Raw genomic sequence first — 26,540 nt, forward strand, 5'->3', positions numbered from 1 at the left:
AATAACCTTCTCCATCTCTGAAATGACTTTCCTTTTAAGCTGACAAGATCATAAATAATTTACATTTTCTAATTAATGAAACAAACAAACAAATACATACATACCTATTTGGTTATCACTTGACATTATTTATCTAAACTTTAATTATTTTAGACTTCTGTTGTAAATGATTTAAATTCTAAAATATTATTAATATTAAATACAGGTAACCAGAAAAACAGCAAATAACATTAACTAACAATGATCAAGTCATTTGTTACAGTATTAATTTATTTTTAACATTAGTTAATAAAAAAACAACAACAGTACATTGTTAGTTTATGTTAGCTCAGGTCAATTAAATAATGTTAACAGATATCATTTTGTACTTTTACTGTTGTACACTTGTACTATTGTATTTAATAAATGTTGAAATCAACAATAAGTAAGACGACAGTAAATATTTTTCATTGTCAGCTAATGATATTAACAAGTGGAGCTTTATTGTAAAGTGTTACCAAAATGTCTTATTTTCTGTGAAATTTGTCAAAAGAATTCAACATGATATATGAGGTCAGAAAACAATTTTCATACCCCACTGTCATACATTTGTTCTTGTTTTAAGCACTTGATTTGACTCATTTTCAAGACTTCAAAACGTCATTTTACAGAAAACAAGAATTCATCAATTTTACACCTCAATTAAATCTATCTTGATTTAAGGATGTTTACATGTTTGAACTGGAAAACTGTTAAAACAAGAGATGAATAATGAGGAAGATATGTATTTTTGTTGCAGTGCGTGCAACATTCAGAGCCATAACTTTAGGAATTTAAGACTTTCTGCTCTAAATTAAGGGTATATTAAGCCTGTTTAAGACCTGCTTAAACCCTGATTCTCACGACTGACACAGAAGTGTGAGTGATTCAAACCACTGCAGCTTCCGGTGTCTTTGACGACAGTCGGTGACACCGCCGAGCACAGCAAGGTGGACAGAACAGCAAAATCGGCTAAAATGGCTGTCAATTCCCCGAGGCGAACAACGTAAGCCCTCTCTGACACCCGAATGCTGAGTCAAGCCGATTCTGATGCTGTATAACACCCATAACCTCTGGAATAATCCCGGCGCGTCCGTGATCCTGACCTCAGCCGGTATTTTATCATCTGTTCACAAAGAAAAGCTTGTGAAGATGAATGTCACATCTTTGCATCCCATTTCAGAGCACAGAAAGAACTTAACATCAGACAGAAATGTATTCAATGGTGCAGAATAGAAGAGCAAGGTGGGTACAGAGAGACTCAAAAAAAACTTTTGAGATGCACTGAAAGTACAAGAGGTTCAAGAAAAAAAAGTTCTTTTTTTTTTTTTTTTTACTCAGGTAGAAAAAGCCTTCAGAGTCTAACTAATAAATGACTTGAAGGAAATTTGCCATTAGAAACTCCTTCAGCTCACTCTAAGTGCTGATTTGTTGTGAACAGAACCCCTGTGTATTAATGCATGCTTCTTTTTTTCACCTCAAGTCCATTTCATTTATTTTTTTCTGAGCACCTGCTGTCTGCCAAGATTATCTTTTACATTAGTAAATGAGCTTTTTATTCTTTCTCTTTGTTTTTTCCCTCTCCGTTCAGCTGCGTGCCTCGGGAGCCACCTTTGCGAAGCTTCAATACTGATTTCCTCCAGGCGTACTGTGAGACTCCAGTTCACATGAGATTGTTTTTCCACAAACAAACTTTTATTTTCTTCTTCTGTCAATCATAATCATCAGTGCGGTGCAGTGCTAACTGCGAAATAAAATGCCAGCGTGCACACAAACATGCAAATTATCACGCACACACACACGCACGCTGCTTATTGTAACTTAAAATTAATAATGAATGCATCCCCCTTTCTGAAATAAAGGCATTCTATATTGGCAGCTTATTCTGAATGTGCCATGGCTATCGGTAAGCAATTCAGCAGAGTTCAGATGAAATTACAGGCGAAAAGCAAGAGAAACAGAGACAGGCCGACACAAACATGACTGACAGGTGCATATGAGGTGTTTGTAATGCGAGTCTGACCGGCGTCAGGTCCTCCATACAGATGGGCAGCTCTCGCATCATGAGCAGCAGGTCCAGACGGGTGCTGAGGTTCGGGATGTTGCACATCTGAGGAAGAGGTGATATATCATCAGACGGCCTGGACAATGGCAAGATATGCAGCTATACACATGCTCAGGTTAGTACATATGGGTAAATCTCACTAACAGAAAATGTCCAGGTCATATTTAACACCAAAATCAAAAGCAAAAAAACAAGAATTTTTATTTTTAGAAAAATACACTTATTGACAACATTCATTAATCACAATTAAATGTAATTAAATTAGATTTAAATTATACAAGATATTAATACTAACCATAAATGCTATACATTTAAAATCAAAAGCAAAACACTATCTCTCTCTCTCTCTCTCTATATATATATATATAATTATATTGATCATAATTAAATGTAATTCAATTTGATTAATATTAACTAAGATATCAATACTAACTATTAATGCTATAAATTCAAAAGCAAAACACAACAGTTTGTATTTTGTAATAAAGGAAATGAAGCATTTTAGGTTCCTTTTGTCGCTTTACCATTAATACAGTAATTACATTTGATTAATATTAACAATATTAATATTAACATTAATTAATATTAGATATTAATACTAACCATATATGCTATAAATTCATTGCAAAAATATTTATATGCATTATTTTCATGAGAATAAAGTTAAAAAAATAAAGTGATTTTTTTTTCATTCCCAGTGCAATGCAATGATTATTTATATGCATTATTCATATGCATTATTGCCATGAAAAATTAGTAAAGGAAATAAATAATAATTCCCATTTTTATTGTAGTTATTCTTGTTATTGCAATACAGTATTAAATTTAAAAATAGTATAATGATTTGTGTGTGTATGCGTGTGTATAAATAATGCTGGTACAAAAATACTAGTATATAAGTATTTTTAATTGAAATTTTTTATGCTAAAATTATGCTAATGAAAATTAGTTTTTTTTTGCACCTTACGCTAGAGAATAGTTGTTAAACTTTCATGAAAATAATGACACATTAATGACACTAACATTTAACATTTGATTTTAGGGTGAAAAATGACATGTTTTGTGAGATTCAGTGATACACATATTTAACAGGTTCCAAGACATCGGCTGAAACACAATCATAATGTATGCCTTCAGGTTACATACACATATATATATTTCAAGGTAAAGACATTTATATTTTACAAGTTTTATGTATTATGTATCTGTAATTTTAAGTGACCACCACTGCTGGAAGGTGTTCCAGTAAGAAATCATTATACAAGGCTCATTATCCAGGAATAATGTTTGCTGAAAATCTTGAAAAACTTAAATCTCTTGTATAAATCTGATTCTGAAACCTTTAGAATGGACTGGTGCTGTGATTAATGCATCACAAACAGCATGTCCTGGGTTTGTTCAAATTACCAAAGAGTCTTTTCAAGCACAAGACAGCAACTGCTGAATTCTCTTACAAAATCCCTTGATCAAGTCGCGTGGTTCATTTGCAGTGTGAAGATGAAGGTTAAGAATTCAAACCAACAGAATGTCAAATTAATTTTTCACATAATGAGGATCAGAAGAATTCAGTGCACTTGAAAATATGGCTGTGCACACATAAGCCAAATGAGCCGACTGACTAGATGGCCCAGAATCTGTAGGTAATGTGTAATGCAGACTAATATACATCAGAAATTCATATGAGAATCTGCATATGATTGCAGTTGCGGTTCCCAAATCATACAATCTTGAGGGTTACTTTTTAAAAATGCAGAGTAATACTCATTAACACAGACAACAAATTCTGGATAAATCTCATAAAGCCTGTTAAGAACATGTCAGAGACATATTTCACCTCAAAATTAAAAAAGAAATATTGTTCAAATTCCAATTATTAATTAAGATATTTTCATGACAATAATGCTGTTTTCTCCAAACTGTAATGCAAAAAAAAACCAACGATGATACTAGTTGTAGTACTTTTAAAGTATTTATGCATCATATATTTAAAAAGTATATACATCATAGATAGTACATACATCATTTATACATCATAGAAATATAATATGTATATATATATATATATATATATATATATATATATATATATATATATATATATGTATATATATATATATATATATATATGTATATATATATATATATATATGTATATATGTATATATATATATATATATATGTATATATGTATATATATATATATATATATGTATATATGTATATATATATATATATATATGTATATATATATATATATACACACTCACCGGCCACTTTATTAGGTACACCTGTTCAATTGCTTGGTAAAACAAATTGCTAATCAGCCAATCACATGGCCGCAACTGAATGCATTTAGGCATCTAGATGTGGTGAAGACGACTTGCTGAAGTTCAAACCGAGCATCAGAATGGGGAAGAAAGGGGATTTACATGACTTTGAACGTGGAATGGTTGTTGGTGCCAGACGGGCTGATCTGAGTATTTCAAAAACTGCTGATCTACTGGGATTTTCACGCACAACCATCTCTAGGGTTTACAGAGAATGGTCTGAAAAAGAGAAAATATCCAGTGAGCAGCAGTTGTGTGGACGAAAATGCCTTGTTGATGTCAGAGGTCAGAGGAGAATGGGCAGACTGGTTAAAGATGATAGAATGGCAACAGTTACTCAAATATCCACTCGTTACAACCAAGGTATGCAGAATACCATCTCTGAACGCACAACACGTCAAACCCTGAAGCAGATGGGCTACAGCAGCAGAAGACCACACCGGGTGCCGCTCCTGTCAGCTATGAACAGGAAACGGAGGCTACAATTCGCACAGGCTCACCAAAATTGGACAATAGAAGATTGGAAAATGTTGCCTGGTCTGATGAGTCTTGATTTCTGCTGTGACATTCAGATGGTAGGGTCAGAATTTGGCGTAAAGAACATGAAGGCATGGATCCATCCTGCCTTGTCTCAGCGGTTCAGGCTGGTGGTGGTGGTGTAATAGTGTGGGGGATACTTTCTTGGCACACTTTGGGCCCCTTAGTACCAATTGAGCATCGTTTAAACGCCACAGCCTGCCTGAGTATTGTTGCTGACCATGTCCATCCCTTTATGACTACAGTGTACCCATCTTCTGATGGCTACTTCCAGCAGGATAATGCACCATGCCACAAAGCTCAAATCATCTCAGACTGGTTTCTTGAACAGGACAATGAGTTCACTTTACTCAAATGGCCTTCACAGTCACCAGATCTCAATCCAATAGAGCACCTTTGGGATGTGGTGAGATTCGCATCATGGATGTGCAGCCGACAAATCTGCAGCAACTGCGTGATGCTATCATGTCAATATGGACCAAAATCTCTGAGGAATGTTTCCAACACCTTGTTGAACCTATGCCATGAAGAATTAAGGCAGTTCTGAAGGCAAAAGGGGGTCCAACGCGGTACTAGCAAGGTGTACCTAATAAAGTGGCCAGTGAGCGTATGTGTGTGTGTGTGTATGTATATATGTATTAGGGGTGGGCGATATGGGAAAAATATAATTTCACGATTTTATCACGATTCTTTGTCATGTTGGTTTTACAAGTTGTCTGAGCATTACAGCCATACTAGAAAGACAAAGCCTTTCAAGGTAACAAAAAACAAACAAAAAAGACATGGCAGATATTTAGGCCAAAGTGGGCGAAGATAAAAAAGTTTTGTCATCATTTTATCTTTCTTATTAAAAAATAAGAACAAAGATACACATTACAAATACACATAATATACAAATAAAACAAACAGTGCTTTATTTTCAGGTACAATAGGTGTATTTAGCAGAGTATTCAATGAAATTGAATGAACAAATATAAAAAATAAAACACTAGATGGACTGATTCCTAAAGCAACTGTATTAAAGTTTTTCAGTCAAGAATAGTGAGGGATTTTTCTCTTTGCGTTTTGTTGTTTTGTTAACGTTAAATGAATAGTTCTCCCAAAAACTAAATCTGTCAGTCAATTCTGTCATAATGTTTTATTTTTATACCATCATTTACTCAAAAGTTGTTTTAAACCTGAATGAGTTTCTTTCTTCTGCTGAACATAAATGCTGTTTTGAAGAAGGTGGAAAACCAAACAGTTGCTGGTCCTCAGTGACTTCCATAGGATTTTTCTTTCCTGCTATCAAAGTCAATGTGGACCAGCAACTGTTTGGTTACCCTCATTCTTCAAAATGTCTTATTTTGGGTTCAGCACAAGAAATTAATAGAGGTTTGGGACAACATGTGAGTGAGTAAATAATGACAGAAATTAGATTTTAGGGTAAACTATCCCTTTAATGACAGTCGACAGCATGTTTAGTGTCCTGTCCCTTTAAGAGCTGCACACATCTAATATACAGGCACGCATCTGTTTCTCTCTTAACTATTTACTTTCCTTTTAGAGATAACCAACTGAGTCTGTATGTAAACATTGTGTGTTTTGACAGTATTAGCGCAAAAGATAAGTTAGTTGAGTAATCAGGCGCTGTTAGACAGTCTCTTTAGTGCGCGTGCTTCAGAAGTAGCCGCTAAGAAAAAGCGCACGTCAGACCAGCGCGCGAATGAAACATTTAACCAGCAAGGCTTGTGAGCAAATAATGTACTTGTGCGATCGCGAATAAGTGCAGTGTCCTGTCAGAGTAACTCTACTGCTGTATATCGTGTTGTACAGAATATAGAGACGGAGGCGCCAGAACTGTATTTGACATAATGTGCGCTGTAGCACGATACTACGATATTTCTTAAAAAGCAGATCGTGGAGACATTTTTATCGTCCACGATCAAAAATCGTCATATCGCACACCCCCAATGTGTGTGTATATATATATATATATATATATATATATATACATACAGGGTGCTGGTCATAAAATTAGAATATCATGAAAAAGTTGATTTATTTCAGTAATACCATTCAAAAAGTGAAACTTGTATATTAGATTCATTCATTACACACAGACTGATATATTTAAAATGTTTATTTCCTTTCATTTTGATGATTATAACTGATGTCATCTGCTGATTATAACTGGTGTTGGTCCATTGTGTTTTCTGAGGTCCAAGGTCAACGCAGCCATCTACCAGGAAGTTTTAGAGCACTTCATGCTTCCTGCTGCAGACCAACTTTATGGAGATGCAGATTTCATTTTCCAACAGGACTTGGCACCTGCCCACACTGCCAAAGCTACCAGTACCTGGTTTAAGGACCATGGTATCCCTGTTCTTGATTGGCCAGCAAACTCGCCTGACCTTAACCCCATAGAAAACCTATGGGGTATTGTGAAGAGGAAGATGTAATACGCCAGACCCAACAATTCAGAAGAGCTGAAGGCCACTATCAGAGCAACATGGGCTCTCATAACACCTGAGCAGTGCCACAGACTGATCGACTCCATGCCACGCCGCATTGCTGCAGTAATCCAGGCCAAAGGAGCCCCAACTAAATATTGAGTGCTGTACATGCTCTTACTTTTCATGTTCATACTTTTTCAGTTGGCCAACATTTCTAAAAATATTTTTTTTTGCATTGGTCTTAATTGATATTCTAATTTTCTGAGATACAGAATTTGGGACTTTCATTTGATGTCAGTTATAATCATCAAAATTAAAGGAAATAAACATTTGAAATATATCAGTCTGTGTGTAATGAATGATTCTAATACACAAGTTTCACTTTCTGAATGGTATTACTGAAATAAATCAACTTTTTCATGATATTCTAATTGTATGACCAGCACCTGCATATATATATGTGACCCTGGACCACAAAACCAGTCATATGGGTAAATTTGAGATTTCTACATCATCTGAAAGCTGAATAAATAAGCTTTCCCTTGACGTATGGTTTGTTAGGATAGGACAATATTTGGCCGAGATACAACTATTTGAAAATCTGAAATCTGAGGGTGCAAAAAAAAAAATCTAAATACTGAGAAAATCGCCTTTATAACTGTCCAAATGAAGTTCTTAGCAATGCATATTACTAATCAAAAATTAAGTTTTGATATATTTACAGTAGGACATTTACAAAATATCTTCATGGAACATGATCTTTACTTATTGTCCTGATGATTTTTGGCATAAAAGAAAAATCGTTTTGCTACAGATATACCCCAGCGACTTAAGACTGGTTTTATGTTCCAGGGTCACATATAATATAGAACTAATATCAATTTCATTTAGTATTATTTGATTTTATGTTGATTTGAATTTAATATTAAATATATTTTCATATTTTAAAATAGAAATGACTTAATGCTTGATTGATCGTACAAAAATGTGATAATGCAGAAACAAAACATTTGCACACAAATTTAGGCTTTTCATTATACATGCTTTTGTTTTAGAAAAATGATAACATTTAATTTAATAATCAAAAGTTGCATGAATTCTTAAAGGTATGTGCAGAGAGATGTATTCTCCAAAAATATCATTCACATCACGTGACTGTCACATCCGCTTGTTATCGGCTTATTTCAGCGATTAAGTGTGATGTCAGCTTTACCTCCATCATGTACTGGTCCACCACATGCAGCTCACTCGGGTCTCCTTTATGTGACTTATACATCTCAATGTCATCTGGAGTGGGCACGTATCTGATGAAGAACACAACAAATGTAAACATGACAAAGCACTGAAACGCCTGCCCTAATTTCGTTTTACATCGGTCCAACCTCTCTGCTTCATTAATACTTCATAGATGCCCATTTTAAGCATGCACAATTCTAAAAGGATGCCACACAACCCTTGTTCCTTTTTTACAGGTTGACTGCATAGCAGGCCTATTTTCTCCTCTGAGATTGCCTCGCTTTCTCTTTGCGTCGCTCCATCTAGTCCTCTGAAAAGGGTGCATGCTACTCTGATTTCCACTGGCCCGAGGAACAGGGGTTGATTAAAAGCCAAGTTGCAGTCAGCTTGTATAAAGTGCTCAGGTAGTTGATGCTCTGGCTGTTCCTGACTCGCATCCTGTTTGAACCTGGCTCACCTCCAAAATGGACCTGTGTTCAGGTCGTTTTAACGCGTTTCAAATCCATACCACACTGACTATTTCATGAGCCCAAGGATGCTGGGATGGAGAAACCACAGCCTCCTACCAGTAATATTGCAGCTTCTGCTGGGACCATCCCGATTGAGATTATATTCAGAAGCTGCACTTAGATATTCGTTGCATTTGGCTAAATAAATATAAATCTCTCAGTAGGCACATTAGATTATGCCTCCCGCATGCAGGTCGGCCTCCAGCAGTCATCTAAGGATGCTTCTTGCAGACAAATGCGGAGGAGAAAGCATTTCTCCAGCGCAACTCAATAATTTCCTTTTCCTCAAATACATCCGATAAAAGTTTCATGAGCAGGCTGTTCTGTTAAGAGAGCCTGGCATATGCTCTTTTACATTAGCATTAAAGAAATGCTATGGTGTATTCCTCGACATGAACTGCCCGTGACTTCTGGTCTCCATGGTCTTCATTAGATCTGCCACTGGAGTATCTCACAAAACAGACTGCACTCTGTTCTTTCACATTTAACTGTGGTCTGCTGATCTCCACTGCTGTTGTTTCATTTATATTTTATAAAAGGGTCGTTGACAAATAACATGGACACATGTCTTTTTTTCAAGCATCAACATTTGAGGTTAAATTGTGTAGTAGAAAGTGTGTATTTTTTATTACCATTTAGTTTAGGCTTTTTCTTAAAAAAAAAAAACATAAATAAATTATATATATATATATATATATATATATAGGTCACAAAAACTGCCTAAAAGCAATTATAAGTGTGGTTAAAATGTCTTTAAATGCTGTTTCTTTTAAAACATTTCACACTGCTACACTACTGTTCAAAAGTTTGAAAGTAAGATATTTTTAGAGGCAATTAATAGTTTTATTTAGCAAGGATGCATTAAATTGATCAAAAGTGACTGTAAAGACATTGTTACAAAAAAATATATATTTTAAATAAAACTGTTCTGTTACTGTAATGTTTATCAAATAATCACTGTTTCCACAAAAATATGAAGCATTGTTTTCAACATTAATAATAATAATGATAAATGTTTCTTAAGCAGAAACTCAGCATATTAGAATAATTTCTGAAGGATCATGTGACACTGAAAACTTGAGTACTGATGCTGTAAAATTCAGTTTTACATCACAGGATTAAATTACATTTTGAAATCATATTACCAAACAAAACAGCTATTTCAAATTGTAATAATATTTCACAATATTTTGGCTATTACCATATTTTTGATCAAATTAATTCAAATGAATTTAAAAGAAAGAGCATTTAAAGGAATTTTTTTAAACATTTTATAATTATTTGATCACTTTTAGGCACTATTTTGTGACCAAAATGATCAGACAGAAATTTTGATTAAAAAAATTCTTTAAGACTTGTTAAAAGTTTACACAGTAAAAAGCCTAAACTAAATGGTGCTAACAATTAAAGTAAATCATGTGCTCATAAATGGACAGTTATTACCATATAACCCTCATTTTTGGGTCATTTTGCCCCAGAGAGGATTTTCTTTTTCCTGAAAATGCTTGTTATTGTTATCGCATTGGACTATAACCTTCCCAGTTAAAAATGACCAACCTATAAAAATTGCTTATCAATTTCTTGTTGGATACTGGATTCAATCTTTTTAGCAACTTGTTTCCCCACAGGTTTTGGATTTCTTTTTGGAGAAAAAAACTGATCCGAGTTTAGGCACCTCAGTTTTTGAATATTGACAAAATTATCCACAAATAATAATTTTTTTCACATTTAAAAATAAGGTTAGCTCAGATCAATGAGGCCACGTCCAACCAGTTTCAAAACCTGTGCTAAATAAATGAAAACTAGTTGACAAAAAGATTGAATCCTGGATTTGGTGATAATATAGCATAATGAGAGATTTACAAGCAATTTCCGAGCAGGAAAAACAAATTCATTTTCAGCACAGTTAAAGATGCACCAGACAAGCATAAACTACCTTGGATCAGCATGAAATTCATAAATATTCAGCACACATTTTTAAACTTAACTTAAGCTGAGAAGCTGTCTTACAAACGTGGAGGTCATGCTAAGAGATACTGAAAAAAGCAGCCAAACACGACGTCTGCACATGTTCACAGAGCAACAATTAATCAATCAAAATACAGCCCTACTTAAAATACACATATGCCACAACTTGTGAAGAGATGAACTATTGTGTCAGGTGTGGAGTTTGGCAGGCTGCTTTGTCTCCTCTTACCTCCTGAGAGATGCAATATGCTCGTCGGAGAGACCCCCTTCCTCTTCATTTATAATCAACAATTTGTCCTTGAGCTCTTTTGGATGCACGGGGAAACTTTTGAGGAAAATATCTGTGGGGACGACACATAATAAAGTTACACACACACACACATAAACGTTCAGTCTTGAGCAACACTTGAAACAAGCTCTCCTGACAGCAGCTCTTCCCACCTGCGATGGAAAACTCCAAGCGCATTTTGAAGACAAAAGGGTTGTGTGCTTAATTACCTCTCTCTACACGAACCAAAGGCCAGATGCATGCTGATTTGCATTGTACAAAACCTGAATTGATGGGAATTTTATTTTACCTAATAAACCTGGCTATGCTGAAGTTACAAACATAAAAAAAGGAAACGCTCATTACCACAACATATTCATACTTTGATTGAGTGGCACCAGGTTCAAGCGTACAATTACAATGTTAAGTCTATTTGTCCTGTTTGCAGAACCTGGAACAAATTGGTATTCAATCTATTATGACAAGAAGGGGTTTTCATCGCTGATATTATTTAATCTCAGCAATTTTAAGATTTCACCCATTCTTATGAACATGGAAGGCCATGCAACATTCATAAATATCAACAGCCTCACAAACACAAAACAGCTTGAGTATTCATTATTCACGATCATGTTTGTGTCTATAAGACAACTTATTTCAAAGCAGGATATTCGACAAGCCAAAAATGAAGGGTGGGTCATGATTTTACAACAACAAAAATTTTAGAGAAAATGTTTTAATTCTGTGTATATATATATATATATATATATATATATATATACACACACACACATACATACATACATACATGCATACATATACAGTCATGGCCAAAAATATTGGCACCCTTGGTAAATATGATCATGGGCGGCTGTGAAAGTTAATCTGCATTGTTAATCCTTTTGATCTTTTATTTAAAAAATTCACAAAATCTAACCTTTCGTTGGATAATAAGAATTTAAAATGGGGGGAAATATCATTATGAAATAAATGTTTTTCTCAAATACACGTTGGAAACAATTATTGGCACCCCTAGAAATTCTTATGAGTAAAATATCTCTGAAGTATATTCCCATTCATATATTCCCATTTTCACTATCAGGGCAATAATTAAGAATTTTCAATTAACATAAAATGTTACAAAACTGCCTGGATGAGGACATGTGTCTATATCGTCCTAATGAACGGTGAGGAGGAGAATTTGAGCGGCTAAGATGGAACTAAGATGGCGGCGCGATCAGACGCTGCTCCGGGTCCCAAAGACGGTGCTTTTATGCCTTTTAATGTCGTCTGTTCGTCTCCAAATAGTGTCAGTTTACCGCTAACTCATAAGGAAATCACCCCAGAACTCATCTATGATCGCAAAGTCTTTTGGATATCAGCAACGCATACAAACATCAACTCTCTACTGAGAAGCTACGAGGCCTTTGTTTACTGCTGAAGCCGGACCTCGAGACCACAGCCTCGCCTACTGACGCTACCCGCACAAGGCAGCGTTGCAAGCAGTGTGAGAGAGGACGGAAGCATGGTAAGCACGGAGGTATATGAGCTAGGCTAAGAGGTAACCCCACAAGACCGGCTCTTCCAACACTCATGCTCTCAAATGTTCGCTCTCTGGAAAACAAACTGGACTTAATTCAACTCAGTCGGTTTACACAGCACGAGGCAAGGGATTGTTGTGTGTTTGTTTTCACCGAAAGATGGCTAAACGACAACATCCCGGACTCCGCCATTCAGCTGCACGGGCTAACCAACTTCCGAGCGGATAGAGATTCATCACTGTCTGGTAAGACAAGGTGGCTTGTGTAGAACTTGTGTAGAACTTGTGTAGAAGTAGAACTCCTGCAACGGAGTTCTACTTCTTTATCTTCAGCTGTTCGTGATGCCGATATCTGTTGTTTATCTCTATCGGATCATGATGGACATTTGTGCAGATTATCTTTGATCCCTCGGCCATCTCGTGCCATTAGATAACGATTTAACCCTAAATTGTTACAAGAAATAAATTCAGAAATAAATTTGCTGAGTTTATTGAAATTAACCAAGGTTCAGTGTATGATCCTCGAACACTTTATAAGGAATAACTCAATTTAATATGCCTCTTTCCTTCAGAAAAACCAACACAAAAAGATAGTAGAACTGGAATCACAGCTCAAGAATATGACTAGAGATAATCAGCGTTGTTTCTCAGACAATACATTGAAAGATCCAGGCAGAATTACTATTTTCAAGGGAGTAGACCAAGCCACCTTTTAGCCCTAAGATTACGCAACAAAGAAAAGTTTGCTAATATTTTAGCTGTGAAATCCCAATCTGGGCTTATTATGACAGACCCAAATGACATTAATATCGCCTTTCACTCTTTTTACTCTAACCGCTATAATTCTTCTTTTGATGGTGACCCTGAATCTTTTGCATCTTTTCTGTCCAACCTTGATTTACCTAGGCTGTCAGATTCAGATTCGGAATACCTGGCTGAACCGATCACTCTTCAGGAGCTGGAGTCAGCAATTTGATCTATGAACAAGGGGAAATCGAAAATTGTATACTACTTTTTGGTCGGATTTAGGCCCCCTCATGTTAGATTTGATACATTTGTCAGTAACTCAAGGCTCATTTCACCCATCCATTAATATAGCTGTTATTTCTCTCTTGTTAAAAAAAGATAAAGATCCGACTTCTTGTTGTAGTTACCGGCCACTTTCTTTGATAGGGACTGATGTTAAATTATATGCTAAAGTACTATCTCGTCGTCTAGAGAAATTGATTAATATGCTAGTTCATCATGACCAAACAGGATTCATTAAATCTCGCTCAGCTTTGGATAACTTACACAGGTTATATCACATTATTAATTCAAAGAATAGTTTGTCCTCTCCTTGTGCAGTATTATCTCTAGATGCAATGAAAGCTTTTGACCAGCTAGAATGGAACTATTTATGGGCTGTTCTACAGCATCTGGGTCTAGGATCGAGTTTCATAAATAGTATAAAAGCTCTGTATGCCAATCCAGCAGCCACTGTTCTCACAGGTGCTGTTCACTCTAACCCATTCTTTATACATTGAGGTACTCGTCAGGGTTGCCTGCTGTCTCCTCTGTTATTTGCCCTATCCTTGGAACCTTTAGCTCAAGCGGTCCAACAATCTGAAACTATTTCTCCCATAACATACGGAATACTCATCATCATATTTCTTTGTTTGCTGATGATATCTTATTGTTTTTGGAGAAGCCGTTACATTCTATTCCTCATGTGCTGAATTTATTTGACCATTTTGGAGCTTTCTCAGGGTTTAAAATTAATTGGAGTAAGTCATGTTTACTTCAACTCAATTCTAAAATTGATTCCATGTCCCTTTCTATATCTATTCCATTGGTTCAAAACTTTTCCCTGCAGGAAATCGTCTCAAAAAACTATAATAGTATTCTAGCCAAAGTATCCTCAGATTTGGAAAATTGATCTCGTCTTCCTACTTCTTTTCAGGCCTGTATATCGGTGATTAAAATGAATGTTCTCCCACGTATCAATTTATTTTCTTCCATGATTCCTCTCGCACCACCGGTTGGCTACTGGAATAAACTAGATGCATATGTTTCACGGTATATATGGGATGGGAAATGTCCTCGTATTAAACTGACTACCTTACAATGATGTAGATTACATGGAGGTCTTTCTTTCCCTAATTTTAGACTGTATGCTCAAGCCTTTTCCCTCCGCCCCTTGAGCAGTTTGGTTTGATCCTGACGCTTCTGTGTCTTGGAGAGCAATTGAGGAATCTATTGTTTATCCATATAAATTGATGCATCTTGTTTTTTCGGGAGTTCCGCTTAGGCAGTGTAAATCTCGGTTTGGTCCCATTGTTACCCACCTCCTCTCCACATGGAGGGATGTTGAAAGACGTTCACAACTAGCTACAAAATGGCCTTTTGTCAGGCAGTGCTCCATTTCATTGTCCGCAATGGACTCGTAGTAAAGTAACTCTGGGAGATATCTATGATGATAGTGGTTTAAAATCTTTCCAGAATCTTAAAACTCAATATAATCTGCCAAACACCTCGTTTTTTATGTATTTGCATGTTAGATCGGCCCTACGGGTTCACCTTCACCCTTTGCGCAAACTAATCCTTCCTTCTGAGGAATCTCCCTCCTCTGCTTCAGTCATCTAGCTCTTTCTTCTTGAGAATTTATACAAACCTTTATCTATTACTACTGTTTTGGCTAAGGATCTTTATTTATTTATTTATTTAGTCATTTAGCAGACACTTTTATCCAAAGCGACTTACAAATGAGGACATAAGAAGCAATCAAAACCAACAAAAGAGCAACAACGTGCAAGTGCTATTACAAGTCATGGTTAGCCTAACGCAGTACAGATAATTATTATAATTATTTTATTTATTTGTTTAAATAAAAAGATACATAGATAAAATAAAATTAGAATAGAGAGTTCTAGAGTTAGAGGGTCAAGTAAATATGGAACAGATTAATTTTTAGCCGTTTCTTGAAGATGGGTAAGGATTCGACTGCTCGGATTGAGTTGGGCAGTTCATTCCACCAGATGAGAACAGTTAATGAAAAAGTCAGTGAAAGTGTTTTTGTGTATCTTTGGGATGGCACAATAATGTGTCGTTCACTTGAAGAACACAAGCTTCTAGAGGGCACACAAGTCTGAAGTAATGAATTTAGGTAAAGGGGTGCAGAGCCAGTGGTGGTTCTGTAGGCAAACATTAATGCCTTGAATTTAATGCGAGCAGCTATTGGTAGCCAGTGCAAATTGATAAACAGAGACGTGACGTGCGTTCTTTTCGGCTCATTAAAGATTAATCTTGCAGCAGCATTTTGGATTAATTGTAGAGGTTTAATAGAATTGTCTGGAAGACCTGCCAAGAGAGCATTGCAATAGTCAAGTCTGGACAGAACAAGAGCCTGAACAAGGAGTTGTGTTGCATATTCTGAGAGACAGGGCCTCATCTTCTTAATATTGTATAATGCAAATCTGCAGGACCGGGCAGTTTTACCAATGTGGTCTGAGAAATTCAGCTTATCATCAATCACAACTCCAAGGTTTCTGGCTGTTTTTGAAGGAGTTATGGTAGATGAGCCTAACTGGAAGGTGAGATTGTGATGAAGCGATGGGTTAGCTGAAATTACAAGCAGTTCTGTCTTAGCTAGGTTGAGTTGAAGGTGATGGTCCATTATCCATCAAGAAATATCTGTTAGACATGAGATGCGAGCAGCTATCGTCGGATCATCAGGACGGAATGAGAGGTAGAGTTGAGTGTCATCAGCATAGCAGTGATATGAAAAACCATGTTTCTGAATGACAGAACCTAGTGATGCCATGTAGACAGAAAAGAGAAGTGGTCCAAGAACTGAGCCCTGAGGCACCCCAGTAGCTAGATGTTGCGACTTGGATACCTCACCTCTTTGAAGGACCTATCAGAGAGGAAAGACTCAAACCACTGGAGTGCGGTTCCTGAGATGCCCTTTCTCAATAGGGTTGGCAAGAGGATCTGATGGTTGACCGTATCAAAAGCAGCAGACAGATCCAGCAAGATAAGTAATGAAGATTTGGAAGCCGCTCTTGCAAGTCTTAGGGCTTCAACAACAGAAAGGAAGGCAGTTTCGGTCGAATGTCTACTTCTGAAGCCAGATTGGTTACTGTCCAGGAGGTTGTTCTGTGTGAGAAAGACAGAGACTTGGTTGAACACAACTCGTTCCAGTGTTTTTGCAATGAAAGGAAGAAGGGAAACTGGTCTATAGTTTCCTAAAAGAGTTGGGTTAAGAGTGGGTTTAAGAAGTGGAGTTATATGAGCCTGTTTAAATGCTGAGGGAAACATTCCAGTGAGAAAGGATGTGTTAACGATGTGAGTGAGTGCAGGTACAACTGCAGGAGAAATGGCTTGAAGGAGATGAGATGGAATAGGATCAAGCGGACAGGTAATAGGATGACTGGAAAGATGAGTTTAGAGACTTCTGCCTCAGAGAGTGGAGAGAAGGATGTGAACGAGTGTATGTTTGCTGGTAAGATGTGTTTGATAGATTGTGGTGTGGAAAATTGTGCAGTGAGGTTTGTAATTGTATTAATGATGAATGTGGCAAAGTCGTCAGCTGTTAGAGATGATGAAGGAGGGGGAGGAGGAGGACAAAGGAGGGAGGAAAATATTTTAAAGAGCATGCGAGAGTTATGCGAATTGTTAATTTTGTCAAGATAGTATGTCTTATTAGCAGTGGAAACATTAGCAGAGAAGTCAGAGAGGAGTGATCGATATAAATTAAGGTCAGTACGATTCTGTGATTTGCGCCATACCCTTTCCACAGCCCTGAGTTTAGAACAATGTTTTTGGAGAACATCAGATAGCCAAGGGGCAGAAGGGGTGGTACGGGCTGGCTTGGACGATAAGGGGCATAAAGTATCTAAACAAGATGTCAGAGTGGAACAGAAAGTATCAGTAGCACTGTTAGCATCAAGAGAGGATAACTGTTTAGGGAAGCGAAGATGAAACCATAGCAGATAGCCGGGAGGTTGAGAGTGAACGCAAGTTACGTCGAAAAGTGACATGTGGAGGGGTATGTGATGTTAATGAGAAGGATCTTAATGAGGATGTGCATGTTTTATTTTCCGATCAGGTATGGGGTATGTTTAAATTGTCTTCTAAAAACCCTAATCACCAAATGATTCATTGGAAATTGCTGCATAGGTTTTACTTGACTCCAATGAAACATTTTTATATTAATCTGCCGTCTTCTCCTAAGTGTAATCTCTGTTCCCAAGGAGTTTTAGGCATGTTTTTGCAGTTTTTTGGGGAGTGCCCCTCACTGGACCTATCGTATTTGTTGGGTACTGAGATATGTTTGACTCCGCGCCATTTTTCCATGAATGACTTTTGGGACTTCACCTTGTCCGTCCAACAAAGATCTTTACTGTCAGCTGCTCTCACAGCAGCAAAAATAATTGCTGGTCAACCATTGGAATCCTCCTCACACAATGGGCAGACGAACCTGGACTGTGTATTTGTTGGACATTATCTCGATGGAACTCTCTACTTCTCGTATACATGGATCTAATGTGAAAACTGTTCATTCGTGGCATTCATATTTTAATGTTGTGTCTTCTTTTCTAAAATCTTTGTAAAAAATTATTTTATTGTTATTTGTTTATCTATTAATATTAATATATGCATTTTTGTTATTATTATTTATTTAATTTTATATTTTTTAAAGTCTACCAGGGGGTGAGATGGTTTGGGGTGGGGTGGGGTGGTTCTAAATTTGTACAGCTGCCTTTTTACTATTCCACAGAATAAAATTCAATAAACAGTTGTTAACAAAAAGTGTACTTGTATCTATACTATACACCTTATCCAGCTGCACCTTAGTTTGATCTAACCCACCAGTACCGCTTAAATACATGTAATACCTTTCTAATTACATTAAAATTACAGAATATTACACAGGCATAAGCTACTTAAAATAAAGTGTATCAAGATTGTACTTAAGTGTACTAGTAGTGTAACAGACTCTGTTTGTTACATATGTGTAACAGTAGCTGCCTATTACACCTACATAATTACAAACTGTAATTACAGGCTGTTCCATAACTTAGTTACATGATAAGTACATTGTTTCATAAAAGTACAACGGCTACTACTAAGTACTTAATTAGGTAATTACTCTGTATTATGACATCTTAAAATAAAGTGGTACCCAAAATTGCATGTAATTTACTAGAGGTTCTGACAAAATGTCAGTTGCTGCAGTCTATTTATATATTTATTTATTTTAATTATTTATTGCAAAATCTGCATCTCTTCTGTGGATAATATTATTTTCATAATGATCTTTACTCAAGCAGCAGAAGTTAAGTGACAGTGTGCAAATATTACTGGCCCATTTTGGAGTGAACTAAATATATATAAATATATATATATAAAAGTAAAAAATATATATATAAGGGATGTGCATCTCCATAACTGAGGCCGATGCGATCCGCATCTCGATGCATAGCCAACGATACCATACATTGAAGATACACATGACGCAGCTAGCGATGCGATGTGATACGATTCACCCGTTGCGATGCAGCGTGATTCGATTTCAATTCGATTCAACACAATGCGATTCGATGAAATACGATTCAATGAAAAAAATATGATCGCTTTTATTTCTTTGGTTCAGACAGACAGCAAATCATAAATGAACATGTGTCTTCTGACTTCTAACGCTTCGAGGCCAGTTTCATAAGACTAAGTTTACCAATTAGTTTTTATTTACGCATTACAATAGTTCCTTTACAGTTACTGCGGTCATAAAATGCATATTTGACTCAGAATTATTGCGTTCCTATTTTAGCACGCATGCGCGATGCGGCACTCGTCCACTCGCGTAAGCCCACTCCTGACAGCAAAATGGATATATTTGCATGACCTTCTAACATTTACATATGAAAAATATACTCGTGACATGTCAGTTATGCACTGAGGAAAACAAAACATCTCAAATGCATTAAACAGCACAAATACAATCGCTGTTTGCCATGGTGGATCGATTTGATCCATGATTGACATTAAGGGCTGCTTAAGAAAAAGCGTGCATAAATTAGTTAGTTTGTGTGAACTTTGAACATTGTTGTTTATAACCGCTTTAGCCCCGATTCATTTGTCAGGTTATTTCAAGTCAGGTTTTGGACTTTAATCCCCACTTTTCCTCGGGTCTCCGTAGTGTTGTTGTGATTCGTCATATTCACATGCAGCAGTGATGAGAGAACGAGCTTGAGAAACAGTTACGAGAGGAGAAATAAATATACATATAAAATATTGGTCACAGATTATTGGTCACTTTCTAAACAATAAAAGTGTAATTATATATAAATAAATAGTTTTTTACCGATGCAAATATGTTAGAAACGATGCATCGCGATACAAATGCCAACTTGTATCCAATGCACATTTTTTAAACCAATGCATCGCATCATTAACTTTTTTTGCCGATGCACCGAGCGAATGATCTCAGATATGCTGTTCTCTTAATAAAAAGTAAATATGACATTTGATTAATTTGCTTTAGTACAACGACAAATTCAAAGCCAATTATGTTGTTAAAAAACTAATTCTACAACTCAAAAATAATAAATCAGCAAAAAAACAAGGCATTTTATTTAATGGTTCTTCAAGAAGCTTTAAATTCTATACAAAAGCATTAACATATAATTTTGTCCTTGTGCTTTTATGTGCCACTTTTGTAAAATTATATGCTGTTTGCCTTATTTCCTAAGTGTGTGATTGCACTAAAAGCTGCTCAGACTACCGTTCCTCACTCCTGATTCACCACCAGCTGAACAGCCGAACCCGTATGAAAAGTTTTCAAGCCTTAATTGCGACTCTAATCATAGGTTTTCAATTAGTAATTTATTTTCTTTATGGGTGGTATATGCAGCGGGAGCAAAAAAAAATACATGGAAATGGAGGGCTATGATTCAGCCCTTGATTTCAGAAATAGCCAGAACTTTTTGCTTTATTTATGAAGAATGTGGTTCCAGCATTGTTTGAGGACTGGGCTCAAAGGGTGCTGTTCACTTTAAAGCCATTAGCTATAACTCTCTATACACAAGAAAGATGATTAAAAATGAGAACATTTACGTGAATAGTGGGTCTAAAAGTCCAAGATCATTAGTGAAAATGCTCTTTATCAGTAAAACGAGTGAAAGGGTTAAATAAAAAAAATTACATAAAATGCAGAATGATTTCATATTTGGTACTCCAGCTTTAATGGAAGCAACACTCATCATTATCCGGGATAATTTGAGATCTTTCAAAGAGCATCTTGTGCTCCATTGGTAGCATGAAAATCTGACCCTTTGTACAAAGTTCACATGCAAAATAGCTAATTTGAATATAGTGATGTAGAAATACAATCTGTAGAAGCTGAAATAATTCTTATTAAGTAAAGAAAATCTATAGCATAACATTTTTCAAAATCCTAAAACTTTCAGATTATTTCCTGATTGAATAAACAAGGTTTCCCATGTGGTCTCAAACTTTTGTATATGCATAACATTACCTGTGGCAGAAAAAAAACTAACGATCTCCTAAGACGGAAGAAGGAAGAATCAGTAATCTAATATTTCACATGTGTCAACTCTAGACTTAAAAAGAAATCTCAAACTGTGCTCAGATTTTTCAAGACACCAAATTCTGCAATTAAAAGTCAGAGATCTCACACAGATCTCCACAGACATGAAAGAGCAACCTCTAAGCAATAAAACTGTCCTCTGGATAAAAGCCCTGCTACTAATGATGGCTTTAAGTCTCAGCAGAGTCCTCAAAAGAGTCTGGCAGCAGAATAGTCTTTAAGTTTGTCACATTATTAGGACATACACTTGTTAAATTATATCAAGACTCTAAAAAAGTAGATATAATGAACAAAATGATGCTGAAAATTAAGCTTTGCATCAACATAATAAATAACTTTTAAAGGTGCACTAAGTGATTTTTGCCAAAAGATGTTGATATTTGAAAGCACCAAAACAAACAAACACGCCCATACCCAAACAGGGCCTCGCCTCTATTTTGATATCTCCGCCTCACACGTACGTACGCATCCATGGCAACAATGATCACAGAAACACGCGAAGATGGCACAAGCATATTCAAACAAAAGTCAACACGGATAAGTTGTGTGAAACAATGCAAAACCAACGTTACTCACCTATAAAAAAGAAACAACGCAACCTCGGCATCCGATTCGAACCCTTCCCGCTCCTTGAGTTCTCTCCACCGCTGGAAAGCTGTTCCGATATTTACGTGGGTCCTACCTCTTGCCGGATGGTATCCCTTCTTTTTAATGTTTTGTTCCTCCGATATTTTCCTCTTTTTTTTATCTATAGTCGATCTGCTAATATCCGTTCTGTGCACTCAAATTGAGCGCTCTCTTCTCTCTATACAAGACACGCCCCTTACTGCCGATTGGCTGCAAGTCTGTTTTGGGACATGGTCCGACACGGCGGTAAAAAGAGTTTTTCAAAAATTGCTTAGTGCACCTTTAAATATATCTGAATAGAAAGAAGTTATTTAAATTGTAATAACATTTCACATTTCTACTATTTTTTCTGTATTTTTGATCGAATAAATGCAGCCTTAAGTAACTACTAAAAAAAAAATATTACTAAAAACGAAGAAAAATTTTTGCATATTGATTTAAATTACTGCTTGTGTGGGCCACTCACTATGTTTTGGAGCAAAGATAATAATATCACATATACTCTATATTCAAATAAACCTCACTAAGCGATGATTTGTAATAGTTTTGGACACGAGTGCAATGCACAATCCCATAATTCACCCATCTGTATTTTCACCGCATAGCCATCAGAGCAACTTTAAACTGTCTGCTACAATGTCTGTGCCTCTGTGGAGTAAAGCTATGTAGAAATGAAACCAGCTAAGGCGTCGCATTTCTAACCGCCGGTTTGTTGTGTAATGCTTCGGCGAAATCCGTAAAGATACATAAACAATATATGGTATAATACTGATATGACGGGACAATCGGGATGGGGTAAATCATGCAGGCATTTCCTTCACATCATGCAGGAGCCCCTACGAGCTCAATCACCCCGCGAGTCTCTTTCCTTTTCCATGCAGTCGGGGGAGTTTTCGGAGTTATTACTGATCAACATGCAATATTCATCTGAGGAGGCATTATCATTTTGCCGAGCTCCATAGCCCTTTGCCCCTTCGTGGTAGACTGGCTGAGAGATAAATTGCCTGGGGGCTCCTCCGGGCCCTGATTGCCTGCCGCCGCAACTTGTCAGAGACAGGGGAAGAGGAAGAGGACACTTGGAAGGGAAGAGATAGCTGACATGCAGGCTAGTAAGGGTGCCATGCATTTTTCATACCGCTTCCCTAATTGAGGCACCTGCGTGAGAAACTGCTTGCTGCCGGTGTTATTGTTGTCGTTCAGATTTACAGGGATTTGCCTGCTTTTGAAATCCAATCTCTTTTCTTTTCCAAAGCAGACGAGGCCTTGATTTACCTCTTTGTGAAGTGCTAAGGTGAAAACAGAATGAAAAATTTGTGGAAATGTTTTAGTGTAAAACTTTGCATGGGCAAGGTAACGGTAACCCTTTTCAACTCGCAATTTAGTTTAAGTGCACTTTGGGGACATACAATGATGGCTGCCTATTAGAATCCAACAATCAAGCATAAAAATGTGGCCTCAAATTTGTATAACACTGCTAGGGAAGCTTTAAACATTAACAGACGAGATCACAAGGACCTACTTCCATTTGCAAATCAGTTTTAATGGGTTTTTTTAAGTCGGTGAACACCATGTAAAAAAGAATTGCAAAGCTTCTAAAGCTATTCAAGTCCACCACAAAGCAACATAACATAAGAAATAAACAAGGTGCTCAAAAAATAACACATGCTCTGTGCTGTCTCTGACACGCTTGAGAGAACATCAACATGCTTCTTATGTATGATAAAGCTTGGCTTCCGGGAAACAAGCATCACAAAGAGTTATTTTCAACAGAACACTTGAAACCCAGTGTGATAAATCAACATATCCCATGCTTTAGTATCACTTAGAGGGCACAGGAATATTGCAGTAACTTTTTTATACTCCAATTTCCAAGTAGTCAATTTGTCAGTTTAATGCAACACTGCCACCTAGATGTAGCTTGTGTGACATGTTCAGATGTCAGCATTGAGGTTTTATCAGGTTTTCAGTCAATATGTAAATTGTTCCTGAGCATTTTTTTCTGTATTTGCATAACTTAATTTTCAAAGAATGCTAAATACCCCATAAAGTATGATAATGAATATGTTTGTTTCTAGGATTAAAGGTTTAAAAATTAAGTTGTTCCAAACCTATATGAGTTTCTTTCTTCTGTTAAGCACAAAAGAAGATATTTTGAAGAATGTTGGTAACCACACAGTTGACGGTAGCCATTGATTTCCATAGTAAGGAAAAAGTACTATTGAAGTCAATGGCTGCCGTGAACTTTTTAAGTTACCAACACTCTTCAAAATATCTTCGTTTGAGCTCAACATAAGAAAGAAACTCAACAGGTTTGGAACAAGTGGAGAGCAAATTTTCATTTTTGGGTGAACTATCCCTTTAAATGAACTTTTGAGTCATATTTTCAATGGGATCTCAGACTCTTGGGCTTACAATATATGTCTGTATGTATGTACATGTATATAATACATCAAAAAATGTAAATGTACTGAAAATACATCAATAAATGCAACTTGAATTACAATATTTGACTGTTTTATCATCTGCCAGATAAAAATCCTGCACACCTCTCCAAACAAGTCACACAATTTGAGCTATTATTCATGTCTTAAGCACAAATTGGGTTGTGAAAAAGTATAACCAACATTAACAATGAAGTCTGCCTTAGCAAACACCTCTAATAAGCACATAAGCAAAAGAAACAGAGTAATCGGTACGGCTGTCTGCTAAAAAGCTTGCTTTTTAATTCATAGTGTGTTTTCAAACTTTAAAATCTATTGAGGACTAAACTATGCGCAAATTGTTTAGTCAGATCTATTGTTATTCAGTCAATCCACGAGAGGTTTTTAATGGTCCTCTCTGTTGCTGTTCTAATCCTTCCACAGAGATCAATAACCCACCCACCATGACTGATTCCACAACTTCTACAACAAATACACCATTTATAACCAGCCACAGCTCCTCAAGCAACAACATAAGGCCGTGATCCTCTTACTTTACAGTAATATCTCGCCTAAAAATGTAAATCTGCCATCATTTACTCATCCTCGAGCCTTTCCAAACATTTTTTGAAATATATCCAGGTTGTGATTTTCTATATTTTAAGGGTGAAAGGGCAGTTTTCATTTAAAGATTTGGCTAATGACCTGAGGTCAAAATCTCATAGTTGCTGGATAAAAGATTCAAGAGAATCTTCAAAAACGCATAAATACTTACTGAAATTGTGAGCGATTTTTGAGTTCAACATGATTTCCATAGTACTGACGGACTCTGATCTGCCGACGTGACTTGTCTCTCTCACTCCAAACAGCTCATACAAGCGCGAGGTGTCAATTTCAATCTTCCTGGGGTTCCTGCGAGACCACATCGACTTCTCGATCTGCAAATGCAGGGAACAGTCAATACCTCCATTATTTCATATTATATTATTTCATATCAAGACATTGCCTTGAATGCAAGTGATGTTCAGCGGGCATAAAAATGATCACATATTAGGAAACAGATTTAGCGCAACAACTATTTTACTGATGAGACAACCATGCTGCGATTGCAATATGCAAGTGAATTCATAAGCAAACAACATCATCACACACACTTAACAAAAATGAGCCCCATGTAGGGGCTTTTTTCACCAAAAATAAAAATGGTCATTTGCATTTTAAATCCAATTTTTACAACTATATATATTTTTAAAAATCCTTAAAAATAGCTAGTTGCTATTGTAATAATATTTTAGAATATTACGGTTTTACTGTATTTTTGATCAAATAAAGACGGCCTTGGTGGGCATAAGAGACTTCTTCAAATACAATTTCCAGCGATATCGTCGACTTGATTGCACAGATACTATTTAAACTGAACTGAGCTGGACGATGACATCACTGAATTTAATAATGTAATGCCTTTAACTGAAAATTGAGTGTTTAATCTTGTCATTTTACATTATTGACACACTTTTTTCCTATTTTGATATTGGAAAGTTGCTTTGACACAATCTGTATTGTTAAAAGCGCTATATAAATAAAGGTGACTAGACTTGACTTGGTCATAATCTTAAATAATTATCTAACAATTAATTTAGCAATTTTGATATTGTACAAATGCATTTATACTAAAATGTCTTAAATGGTATTTTGATTGACCCAGGGTTATTATAGTTAACAACAACTAAAGCTAACACTATAAAAAAACCTTTTTGTTATTTGAAATAAAATAAACATAGACCGAAATAAAATACTGTACCTATAAAAAAAAATAACTACGTATTTTATCTCAAGTAGTTGCTAAAGCAACATTTCTCATTTCTATTTTATATACTGTAAAATGTACATATATTGACTCAAATTGAAAATATTTACTAAAACTTTAAAATTACAATGAAACTACAATAGACAATATTCATAAAAACTATCATATTTTTAAATAATAATAATAAAAAAAA

The 26,540-nt window shown here is 36.1% G+C and overlaps 1 protein-coding gene across 3 annotated transcripts in view; it reads right to left on the reverse strand.

Moving 5' to 3' along the window:
• The window catches only part of LOC306860647 (uncharacterized protein), a 57,085-nt gene that overhangs the window by 22,426 nt on the left and 8,119 nt on the right, over positions 1-26,540 (reverse strand). For all 3 annotated transcript variants that reach the window (XM_079402454.1, XM_079402455.1, XM_079402456.1), the window contains 4 exons: positions 25,316-25,478; positions 11,325-11,436; positions 8,596-8,686; positions 2,042-2,128 (listed from right to left, as the gene is read on the reverse strand). In XM_079402454.1, the coding sequence (XP_079258580.1) occupies positions 2,042-2,128; positions 8,596-8,686; positions 11,325-11,436; positions 25,316-25,478 (453 nt within the window). The remainder of the gene's footprint in view (positions 1-2,041; positions 2,129-8,595; positions 8,687-11,324; positions 11,437-25,315; positions 25,479-26,540) is intronic.

This window comes from Barbus barbus (assembly GCF_936440315.1).
Source record: "Barbus barbus genome assembly, chromosome: 41".
Taxonomy (NCBI): domain Eukaryota; kingdom Metazoa; phylum Chordata; class Actinopteri; order Cypriniformes; family Cyprinidae; genus Barbus; species Barbus barbus.